Source organism: Penicillium oxalicum, chromosome III (assembly GCF_001723175.1).
Source record: "Penicillium oxalicum strain HP7-1 chromosome III, whole genome shotgun sequence".
Taxonomy (NCBI): domain Eukaryota; kingdom Fungi; phylum Ascomycota; class Eurotiomycetes; order Eurotiales; family Aspergillaceae; genus Penicillium; species Penicillium oxalicum.
Window position 1 is genome coordinate 2,411,004 of NC_064652.1, and position 11,329 is coordinate 2,422,332.

An 11,329-nucleotide genomic window follows, 5' to 3' on the forward strand; every position below is an offset into this window, starting at 1 on the left:
GAGGTTGTGATCTTTCCCACATTGAAAGACGCGCGAAATATGACGCAGATACGTGGCAAGGAAGATAGTGCCTGGACTTGAGAAGCAGTAAGCAACAAAGACCATGAAAGGGGCGAGAGACCTGACTGTAACTGAGAGCAGACCATCGTGATCGGGGCATGCTGGTCCAACTTTATTTTTGTGGCTCTTCGTTTCAAGACTCGGGGCGGACTTCCACCGGCTTTTCTGTCTGACTCGGGACGTCTCTCCTTTGTTGCCCTTACTAGGAAATGTCGCACCAGGAAAGATGTCCCTGCCAAGGAGAGAAAAGTGTAAATAAAGAAGACTGAACACGGGCTCGTCCCTTGAGTCACAGGGATTCTTTGTCTGCGAGCGATCAAAAAGAAGTACCGCAGGCCACGACGTGGACTAAAACCTTTCACCTCTTCCTCGGTATGGAGAAGACACACACACTCTCTCTCTCCCTTCTCCTTTTGTTTGAATTCTTGTCTGCACGGGTGACAAAGGGCTTACAGAAAGTACCAACATTCTTATATATCAGCGTTACGTCTCGTGCTGTGGGCTGCACAATCCCACAACGTTTTGCATTCTTCGTTGGGCCTTTGCCACTTGCTTCAAGATCAAGTCCTCCGCAAGTTTGAATCCATTCTTGCTGCGAGGAGCCATCATGCCGCCTGCCAGCTTCAATGACGATCGGAGTGTGGATCGAATATCGATGATTTCATCGGATGATGAAATTTCCGTTTCGAGTCGTCGGATCTATAAGGAGGCCCGCGGTGGGTGTGATTGCTCCTTCTGACTGGCCACCACGTCCGGACATTTTTGACGAGGTGCTCCTCAGAAAGCCCATGACCACCGAGAGAGCTCACGACGCTTATATGGCATGGTTCCTTCCCGACCAGGAACTAGGTCAGGTTTGGAGGCAATGGGACGCAAAAGGCCAGCGTCCATTTCCACGGCCCCCCGATAAAGACGTCGATCTGCACGTTCTGGCCCACAATGTTTACGAGCACCTGATGAGCGATCCTCTGCTGCCTGCGGCCGTGGAAAGGAGCGCGCAAAATTTGGCCGAGCAAGGTCTTGATCGGCTTTATGATCTCTCTCCAAACATGCAGCAGACAAAAAACGCGGCGATTCAGTCTGGCAATCTCGGGTACTTGGATCTTCTCAACCTGAAGCAGCTGCAATCACAATGCAAGAAATTAGGTCTGGACTTCTCCGGAAAAGCAGCTGAGCTTCGAGCGCGGATTACTGCTGCCACTATGGATGACTGGTCGGGGATGCTGGTGCAAAGCGACCTTTCTCACTGGGGCATTCTACGAGAAAGGAAATTTGATTTGGAACCCTGGAAAAAACCAAAGGCAACAGCGCTGGAGATGTACACCGTCGCCATTCAGATCAGCCCATACAACCCCACATATTGGGTCAGTCGTGCATACTGCCATTATCTGATGGGCTTTTTTGATCTCGCTATTGGTGATGCATACCGAGCGGGGGTCCTTTGCGATGTGTTAGAGCAATCCTCGGAGCGTAATCGGCGACCGGGATTCTATGCACGAATCTGGGAGGCAATTGAGGCTCACTTGATGGCTGTCCCTCGCGATACGCAGAGAGACCTCAAGCCTGAGGTTGTTCGCATGAGAAAGGCAAATGGCATCAACGCCTTCGTTCCAACACTTCAAACAGCTCTGCACAGTATCATCAGCTTGAGCCTTGCAGGTCTAAATGCGTGGCACGACTACGGTGATCATATGAAGATTCTTGACCGAAGACTGGGCATGCCAGACCGCGATGTACGCGTGCCGCAACTTCGCACAAAACTCGGCAGGAAAGCTTCCAAGTTCCATCAAAATCAGACCCAGTCGGCAAAAGAGCACTTCTTTCATGAGAAGAGTGCGGGCGAAGTCCCTGCGAATCGGCCATATCCTTTCGAAAAGCAAGATGTCAACCGGACGTCGCCGACGTTTCTCCAAAAGATCAACCAAAGTCTGTTTGGCGAAGGAAGCTCATCAAATGAGAAGAGGAAGCCATTGTGTCGAGTCGATAAATCCGACCAAAGCCAGGAGATTGCAGTATTTGCTAGTGGGAAGGTCCCGAAAGACCATGTCATTTTTATCGAAGAGCCAACGATACGGGGCCATCTTCCTCCACGACGCTTGTTCCAAGACTTCTCCGGCAAAGCCATCGATCAGCACCGATGCGAAAATTGCATGAAAGAAATAAAGGTCCCCCAGCACTGGGAGAAAGAGTTCACAGAAAAAAAATGCCCCTGCGCTGACAGATGGCTCCGTCATCCTGACTCACCCGGTCGGTTATTTTGTAAGCCGAGCCTGCAATCAAAAAGCGACAAAGGGTGCCTGGAGATTGCTCGTCAGGTACACCACTTCAGTTCCTGTGGTAGAGACTGGACCTGGCTTTACGACGCGATGAGACCAGTTGCCACTAAATGGGAGGACCAGGAGTATTTCTCTCACACCAACGGGGCTCATGGGACACTTCTCATGCTCCTTCTACGAAACGTCTTCGAGATTGCACTCCACCGCCGCAGTGAAGAGCCAGAAGAAGACATGCGACTTAACCCTCATGAAATCGATGAGCTTCTAGTCCTGGACAGTTCGAGTGAGTCATGGCGGAACAGTTGGTTTCCTTTCAGCATGGCCGCAAATATCAGGGTGCCTTTCGATATTCTGGAGACCCTTGGCGTAGACATCTTTCAACGATCGGAATTTGACACATGGGTCATCCAACTCATCTTGAGAAAGCTTCTGGTCAACGCCGTGCCCTGGGATTCACGCCGCCAAGGCGACGTGTCGGACCGATTCGCGCATGATCAAGACAAAAAGGTCTACGCTCCCAAGGCGCAGTTCAAACTCATGCTACAGGAAAAACCGGTAACGAATCTCGATCCATCTCTGGAAAACTTGTATCTTTTTCCCGGGCTGAGTATGTTTAACCATTCATGTGACAATTCGCACAATGCCGATTGGGGCTATGACAATGTCATCCCAAATCGGGTTGTTATATGGGCAACGAAGCCTATTGCCCCAGGCGAAGAAATCCGAATCCGCTATCGAAGCCACGCCATCAAGTCTCGCGTCTGTGCGATGAGACTGTTCGGTGGGGAATGTCGATGTCCTCGGTGCTTGAAAGACTCGCAGCTCTCAGAGAGTCCAGACCCAGGCGACTTGGCTAGCCAGGAAGATTCACTCGATGAGGAGACCTCCGCCGTGAACACTGTACAATCGCGAGACGAGTCCTGGCGGGCAAGCGATCTCTCCGAGAGTGCATCCGATGATCTTTCCTACTCCAACCCAAGTAATGTCATTGATTTGACCGAGTCTCATCTGCCCGGACAAACCAGTGATCACGCCGTTGTTGGAGATGGGAAAGTTGTCTTTTACCGCGAGCTCACCAGTCCAATTCCCATGAGTCCCCGACTACGCAAAAGGAAGGCCAAGGAGCCGGATGAGCCTTGTTACAGAGCAAAAATAATCACCGACGTCAATGGCCGCAGATTGAAAGCCCAACAGACCCAGTGGATCGCGCAAAATGGGCCCGCCAGTACCGAGAAGAATTAAGAGATATGGCGGAGGGGAAAGAAGTGAGGGTACAGGGTCTAAAGAAGACAGTTGTGAAGAACTGGGACAGCAAGGTGCCGAAGTAGAGACTGCCAAACATTTTGATTTATTCGTAGTAGTTGTTTTTCCCTTTTATGCGACTTTGCTAATTTCATTTGTTGATATGATTGACCCCTGGCTCTTATGTGTAAATTTGGATGACGATCTCTAGCTCAAGTTCCGTATTCGCGAACCTCCCGAGGATTTGAGCACTCTCGCTGAGACGGTGATTCTCCTTGTGGGCCGAGGCAAATGTCTGAGGAGTGCAATTCACTCAATGCTTGAAATGTCATCTCATTTGACTTCATAAAATTCTTCCATATTCCAGGCGGAATTTCAGTGGCAGCCTAGCTTCTTAATCCTTCTTTGGTTCCTAGAATGAGCTAAGACTGACTGCATTGGCGCCAACACAGGGTAGGGGCATTCGCTATCAAGTCAGTGAATGCCCTGTTCGCCAAAACAAAAAAAGAAATTCAGGCAAGCGAAGAACCGATGATTCGAAGTGAATGAAGAGTATCGAGAAAGCTCATTACCGTTGTCATTTGTATTATGAGCCACTTTTTTTGCGTTTAGCAGGAACTGAAAGCACGGGCGGGATTCAAGCCAATCGGCCATACTGCTTAAAGCCGAGTCATGTCATCCTCGGCATCGACGAATCAGTCAGTGCAAGGCTGGGGGTATCTGAAGAGCTTAGCTTCGCTTCCAATGATAGGTATGCATCATTGGTGCATCGCAACGAGTCCCATTACCAGGATTAATAATTATGACCATGGCCTGGTGCCAGATTGGAAACCTGTTTACATCCTTTCCCCGCAGATCGAGTGCAGTGGCCGATGGGTCTTTGTTCTCGATCTATAAAGGCCACACTGTTCTCCGGACACACCGTGTACTCCTCCTGTTGTCTTTATACTCCCTAGAAGGGCTCATATCTGGATAGGCAACACCTATCATATAGCTTGAACGCTTGTCAGATCAATTGCATTCGCTACTTCTTGACAATGTCTTTCCCCGCAGCTCCTCCGCCAAAATCTCGCCTCGGTCGCTACCGTATGCTGGCCCCCAGTGCGGGGGTCATGGTAAGCCCGCTTTGCTTGGGAGCGATGAACTTTGGTGAAGGATGGTAAGGAGAAACTGCCTCGTTGACCTTGTAGTTCACTTCCTTGACAACGCAATTCGAACATTGTTGTTTCCGGGCATTCAAGGCTTACCAGCTTTTCTCCACAGGAAAGAGAGACTAGGTGAATGCGACAAGGAGACCTCGTTCAAGATTTTGGACACGTTTTATGAGAATGGTGGCAACTTTATCGACACGTAGGTATACTAAGCGGTGATCATTCTTGAAGTATGCTTTTGCTGATTGATCTTTTGGACCAGGGCAAACAACTACCAAAACGAAGACTCTGAGGCTTGGCTTGGCGAATGGATGGAAAAGCGTGGGGTGAGAGATCAGATTGTCTTGGCCACCAAGTATACCTCGGGTTATCGTACGCACAAGAGAGATGAGATTCAGGCGAACTTTGTGGGTAACAACACCAAGAGTATGCGCCTGTCTGTCGACGCCAGCCTGAAGAAGATGCGCACTGATTACATTGACCTGGTGAGATGACTCGGGTTCCTTTTTTTCGTCGCCGCCTGAACGGGGGGGGGGGGGGAGAGAGAGAGAGAAAGAAAAAGCTAATGGCAGCTTGACTTAGCTGTATGTCCACTGGTGGGACTTTGGAAGTTCCATTGAGGAGGTGATGACCTCTCTCAACCAATTGGTCGTCGCAGGCAAGGTTTTGTATCTCGGTGTCAGTGACACTCCAGCTTGGATTGTCAGCCGTGCCAATCAATGTACGATCACGTTCTCTCAAAAATCGCCCTCGTGGAATACCCAACTAATCCACTAAACCAGATGCTCGCGATCATGGTATGCGCCCGTTCTCTATCTACCAAGGCCAGTGGAATGCCGCCAAACGGGACTTCGAACGTGAAATTCTCCCCATGTGCGCCGCCGAAGGCATGGGACTCTGCCCATGGGGCGCCATTGGAGGTGGTGCTTTCAAGACTGAGGCCCAGCGCGAAGAGATCGCGAAGAACGGTAACCAGGGCCGGCAGATAGAGCCACGCGAGGTCGATGTGAAGGTTTCCAAGGTCCTGGAGACCATTGCCAACCGCCACAACACAGCAGTCACCAGTGTCGCCCTGGCGTATGTTATGAGTAAGGCTCCTCACGTTCACCCAATCGTCGGCGGACGAAAAGTCGAGCATCTTCTAGGCAACATCGAAGCTTTGGGATTGGATTTGAAGGACGATGATATCAAAGAGATCGAAGGAGCGTATGAATTTGATCATGGGTTCCCGACAACCTTTTTGTTCCGTGGGGAGAGCAAGGAGGTCCATCCCGGCAATGTCACGTTCAAGACCAATGCGGCGAAGTTTGACTACGTCGAACCTGTGCGAGCTATCAAGCCCAAGAGCCTGGATGCGTAAGAATCCTGCGAAGGATGCCCCAGTCATGAGACACTTTGAAAAAAAAAGACACTGTGGCTGAAGGTAAATTCAAGAAGCAAATGGAAGATGTCAACGATTTGTGTCTCAGTCAAGCATGGGTAGTCGAAATTGTGGAAAGATTGATCACACTCAGCTTCTACTTATCTACCTACTGGAAGTTCTGGTTTGGTCAATGTCCGAGATGATGGCTTTTCAACACATTTGTACTGACTATTCTGTACTGGAAAACGTCACAAGAATGGAAGGGCTGAAGACAATGTAAGAACTCATAACGATGAAGATATATGAATAACACGAAGTTGGCTCCGGAATGCAGGTACCAAAGGTATAAATGCTAGTAATAGACGCTCAGAAAACTCCAATAATGCCCGTTGAGAACCAGAGCGGCTGAGTCTGAACATTCAAAGGCCCTCTCCACGAAGCAAGCGCCTCAGGATACCTTCTCCGGGACCCGCAATTTGACTCTCAATCTCAGACTGTGATACGAAACAGACAAGACCTTGCTCATCCATGCCGCGATGAGGTGTCGACACAATGTTTCCCGACTTAGAAGGGGTACGACGGACGCCAGACCCGCCGCCCAGGGTACCACCTTGTCCACGACCTTGGTATTCGCCCACCAGACCCATGGTTTCGAGGTTGCTCAATACATCCTTAAACTCGGTCGATGTCAGCGGATGCAAAATATTGTCATTCCGGCACAGAGCGCAGTATGTGTCGAATGCTTGCTTGACAGTAGGAGCAGAGCCTCGAGACCTGGAGGGCGTGCTCATAATGTCGACCTCGCGACGTTTACGTTCCAGTGTAATCAAAGCACAAATAGCCGCTTTCTGTTGCAGATTTAGACCTTTCAACCGTTGAACCGTACCCTGGCCAAACGCCGAGCTTGTGATGCGGGCGATATGTGCGATGCTCGCACGAGGAGCAGTGAGAATTGTGTAGCTTGACATCGTAGATGGCCGCTGGACAGGCGCTCCCTTGGTGGGCGATGACAGATTGGCGTTTTCCACCAATATCGAATTGTCTGCCTCGGAAGCTTGTTTCGCGAGCTTCTGTTGAGTCTCTTGTTCGATCGTGTCAATGGCCCTTTTGATGAGTTCAAAAGCTTTTCGCAGATCACCGGTCTGTGATGCGACCTTTTTGGCGCAGAGCTGGATAGCGGCCGGCTGCAGGAAAGGGACGAATTTCGGATCATTCTCTCTTGCAGCGGCAGGCATCAGCGAGCGTAGTCGATTTGTTATAACGTCGGCAATAGACGCGGCGTTGTAGGGTAAAAATGGCAGGAGAATCGGTCGCAGGTTCTTCGCCTTTAGCTGGGGCAGAGATCGATCGGTCAGATCCAGGGCATTTGCGATTCCGATCAGAATGAGAGACGATTGGCTTGACAAAGACCATTCAAACAGTGTTTGTAGTACATCCGAGTCGCCCGTGAGCAAATGGTCCATTTCGTCGAGCGAGACCAGATACAAGCCATTGCGCTTCGATGGCATGAATGTTGACTTCAATCGGTCTGCCTCACTCTTTTTGAAGACATCTGCCCCGTCATCGAAATCCTGAATAAGTTTGCTGTAGACGTCACGAGCGTTCCGCATGCTCACGCAATTGACATGGGAAACTTTCACGTTTGACAAGTCGACCTCCTGGCACACCTCATTGACCATGGCACTCTTGCCTGTTCCAGGCGGCCCGCTGATGTAAAGACAGCCACCTCTTTGAGCCTCCACGCGATCCTGAATGAATTCAGTCAACCTTTCCCGTTCCGAGTCCCTGCCAACTAATCGGCCCGCATTTGATCCCCTGGCAAACAACTGTCGGGCTTGAGAGTAGACCGTCTGTGCAGTTGTCGGAGTCGCGCTTGGTCTCGGAGTCAGTAGAAGATCAGCATGTCGCGGAGTCCTCGGAGTGACAGCCTTCGTCCCGACTTGAACTCGATGGCGGGGGGTGGATGGTGAATTCTGCAAAGCATCGCGAAAGCGCGCTTTTTGGGGTGTCTTGAACTCGACAGGAGCCGGGGTCTCTTCTGCAATCACAACGAATTAGCCGTTCACTGCTCATGTTCTGTTTTTATTGACACTCCCAGCTTACCCTCAACAAACTTTGAGGTGCGGAAATGTGAATTGATCTTCGACGGCGACCCACCCTGCTCCTCATGAATTGTGTGCTTTGAAAGTGCCTTTTCGGAGGGTTTGGCACTATTGCCATTTTCTTGGTCCGGAGCATTGCGTGCGATACTCGTGCGTGACCGCGTTCGGGGGATTGGTTTTGAAACAGGCGCATCCTCGCCGCAAGCACGAGGTGCCGCGGTTCGACGTCTGCTCGCCGTCCGCACGGGAAGGCCTGTGGCAGGGCAGGTGGTCAGCGGTCAGTCTCACAGGGAGGAAAGAGGTCGAGGGACTTTTTACCTTCAGGCTCAGTGGTGTTACGAGCGCGCTTGCCCAAGACTGATGCTGCCATGGTGGGTCGTGGTTGCTGCACCAAAAGGATTCTCAGATCCGCTCAGAAGGTGCTTTCCTCGAGATTGTCGGCGGCCCACATTGCACGCGGGACTGGCCCGTTGAGACGCGCTTTGTGAGACGCGACGCGCTGCCCAATTAGGAAATTCAAATACGGAGACCGTGTCCGACCTCCAATGGTAAAATACGTCAATGGTCTCTGCGGACAGCCGCATTACTTGCGTCACTGGCCGATGTGGTCGACATGTGGGCGATGAGTGATCGTCTTGACATCGAACCGGACTCTGTAGAAGGATTCTGTCCACGCTTGAAGTGGACCTTGTCATTGTTCTAGTCCCTTTATCTCGCTTCATGTTCACGTCGTCAGTTTCAGACCTTTGAAGGTGCGGGGCAGATTCGGTATTACCCAGTCATCTCCAGTTTGCAGCTGTTTGCATAGCAGATCGCTCCCCACACTGCTTGTTCAACTCGGTGGAACTGAAATCGTCGTTTGCTTCACTGTGAGTGCCTCGTTTTCCCCTACCGCTTTCGTCTATCCCTGAACTTACCCTTACCTCCTGCGTCTTCTAGAATTCCTGGATTTGAAGCCCCTCAGACGGTTACGTTCGACTTGCCCACCATGAATGGCGACGTGGTGGCTCAGTTTGCCGAGATCACTGGCGCGACGCCAGAGGTGGCCACGCAGTATCTGCAGCTGGCCGACTTCGATATTGAACAGTCTATGCAGCTTTATTTCGAGAATGGGGGTGCACCGTTGACTGAAACAGCCTCGCAGCCATCTCATCGATCTCACTTCGAGGATGAGGCTGGAGTCGTTCATGTTGATTCAGAATCCGAGGAAGACAACCCATCCGCCCGCACCAGAACTAGCACCACCGGCAGAGGGGGCTCGACCTTTGAGGACGACGCTGCCATGGCGCGTCGTCTACAAGAGGAGATGTACGGAGGAGTCGGTGGTGGTGTTGGCGGCGCTAGTGGTATCGGCGGAGATGACGAGAACGTACGAGCACCACTAGCACGGACAACAGAAACGCTCGTAGGACCTGGCCTTGATTTCGACGACGAAGATGATATGCACACCAACATTCTGAGTCAGCTAAGAGCTCGCCAAAGGGGTGCTGGTGCGTGTTTATCCATGTTCATCATTCTTACTTCAAAGATGAGGGTAACTAATTAAGTGGTCTCAATCCCTATAGGTCGTCCCGGAATTTTTAACCAGGCATCTGCACCTTCAATATGGGCTGGCGATTCGGCCGAGACGCACCAAGAGCGGCTCGCCAGAGCCACGGGTGGTGCGTCGGAAAGCTCGTCAAAGTCCAATATGCTCGCGGAGATGTACCGACCCCCGTTCGAAATTATGTCGCGTGTTCCTTGGGATATGGCTCGTGAAGAGGGACGGGAAAATCAGAAATGGCTCTTGGTGAACATTCAAGACACTTCCATTTTCGACTGCCAAGTCCTAAACCGCGACTTGTGGAAGGATAAACTCGTTCAGGAGACGATTCGGGAGCATTTCATCTTTATGCAGTTCTCGAAGGACGACCCAAAGGCTGCGCCATATCTCCAATACTACTTCCAAGCTCACGACGTCTCTGACAACTATCCTCACATTGCTATCGTTGATCCTCGAACTGGCGAGCAAATGAAGATATGGTCTGGGCCGCCAGTCATTAAGGCTGCCGAGTTTCTGATGCAACTCCACGAATTCCTAGACCGATACAGTCTCAACCACAACGTGCGAAACCCCGTCGCAAAACGCAAAATCGAGAAGAAAGAGAAGACGGTGGATGCGATGACTGAAGAGGAAATGATGGAAATGGCCATCAAGCATAGCCTTGGGGGAAGTCCCACCTCGGGCACCAAGATGGAGGATCCCGACGATCTCACTCGAAGTACCGAAGATGTGAAGGGCAAAAGCCGAGCCAGTGGGGAGGAAGGAGAGGTCGCATCTCGAGGAGAGATGCCCCAGGAAATGGCCGAGAATGTGCAAGAGTCATTGTTCTCTTCAATCCCCAATGACCGACCACATACGGAGCCCGAAGCAGATCCCACCACGACCACTCGAATTCAGTTTCGCCATCCTTCAGGCCGTGTCATTCGACGCTTTGCGCTATCTGATCCAGTTCAACGCATCTATGAATGGCTCAAGGCTAATCCTCCATTGGAGGACAAGGCTGGCATTGAATTTGAGCTGAATGCCATGGGTCAAAATCTGATAGATAGCCTGGCGACAAGCATCCAGGATGCCGGCTTGAAGAATGGAACAGTCATGATTGGCTATCTGGAAGATTGAATGCCAATCTTGCCAATGCGTTGCCGATGACGTCGATTTGTTTCTACTTTTGGTTGGGACTTGGCGAACTGCATCTGGGGTTGGACTTGATCTGGGAGGGCGAGTCGATAATGGTTGTTTCCCCATGCTGTCGATCTTAGACTTTAGGGCGCGGGAGCACTTCCAAAGTGTTCTGCTATCCGAAATGATTTGGCCACATTGGGTAGGTTTTTCATGAATCTAGAATGAATTCAGTAAGACCTGACCCTCATAGAATATGATATTACGACATTCTAGACCACCTCGTGGCATTGACCATGACTCTTGCCCCTCGGCTCTAGTATGGCTTCACTTTTACCAGCTTACCATAAGATCCACGCACCTGTTAGGCTCATCTGCAGCTACCGCCTACTCAGTACAGTAAGGCGCCTCCCTAATCGGAGCCGTTGCACCAGCAATCGTCTCGCTGCGACCGATAAGGCCGACCCTACCGC

General features: G+C 51.1%; 4 protein-coding genes across 4 annotated transcripts; 3 read left to right on the forward strand and 1 right to left on the reverse strand.

The window, feature by feature from the left end:
* Positions 1 to 667: 667 nt before the first annotated feature.
* On the forward strand, positions 668 to 3,578 carry POX_c04279 (uncharacterized protein; the record flags this gene model as incomplete). Its single annotated transcript, XM_050113160.1, has 2 exons — positions 668 to 780; positions 842 to 3,578. 2 exons carry the CDS (start codon positions 668 to 670, stop codon positions 3,576 to 3,578), a joined length of 2,850 nt encoding a protein of 949 aa, XP_049970716.1.
* A 1,037-nt stretch (positions 3,579 to 4,615) lies between these two features.
* On the forward strand, positions 4,616 to 6,089 carry POX_c04280 (Norsolorinic acid reductase B; the record flags this gene model as incomplete). The annotated part of the gene is made up of 5 exons (XM_050113161.1): positions 4,616 to 4,737; positions 4,842 to 4,928; positions 4,992 to 5,214; positions 5,312 to 5,450; positions 5,512 to 6,089. The coding sequence occupies 5 exons, from the start codon at positions 4,616 to 4,618 to the stop codon at positions 6,087 to 6,089; spliced, it is 1,149 nt and encodes a 382-aa protein (XP_049970717.1).
* A 422-nt stretch (positions 6,090 to 6,511) lies between these two features.
* Positions 6,512 to 8,564, reverse strand: POX_c04281 (uncharacterized protein; the record flags this gene model as incomplete). Its single annotated transcript, XM_050113162.1, has 3 exons — positions 6,512 to 8,130; positions 8,196 to 8,447; positions 8,513 to 8,564. 3 exons carry the CDS (start codon positions 8,562 to 8,564, stop codon positions 6,512 to 6,514), a joined length of 1,923 nt encoding a protein of 640 aa, XP_049970718.1.
* A 618-nt stretch (positions 8,565 to 9,182) lies between these two features.
* On the forward strand, positions 9,183 to 10,856 carry POX_c04282 (uncharacterized protein; the record flags this gene model as incomplete). Its single annotated transcript, XM_050113163.1, has 2 exons — positions 9,183 to 9,684; positions 9,760 to 10,856. 2 exons carry the CDS (start codon positions 9,183 to 9,185, stop codon positions 10,854 to 10,856), a joined length of 1,599 nt encoding a protein of 532 aa, XP_049970719.1.
* Between the last annotated feature and the right edge of the window lie 473 nt (positions 10,857 to 11,329).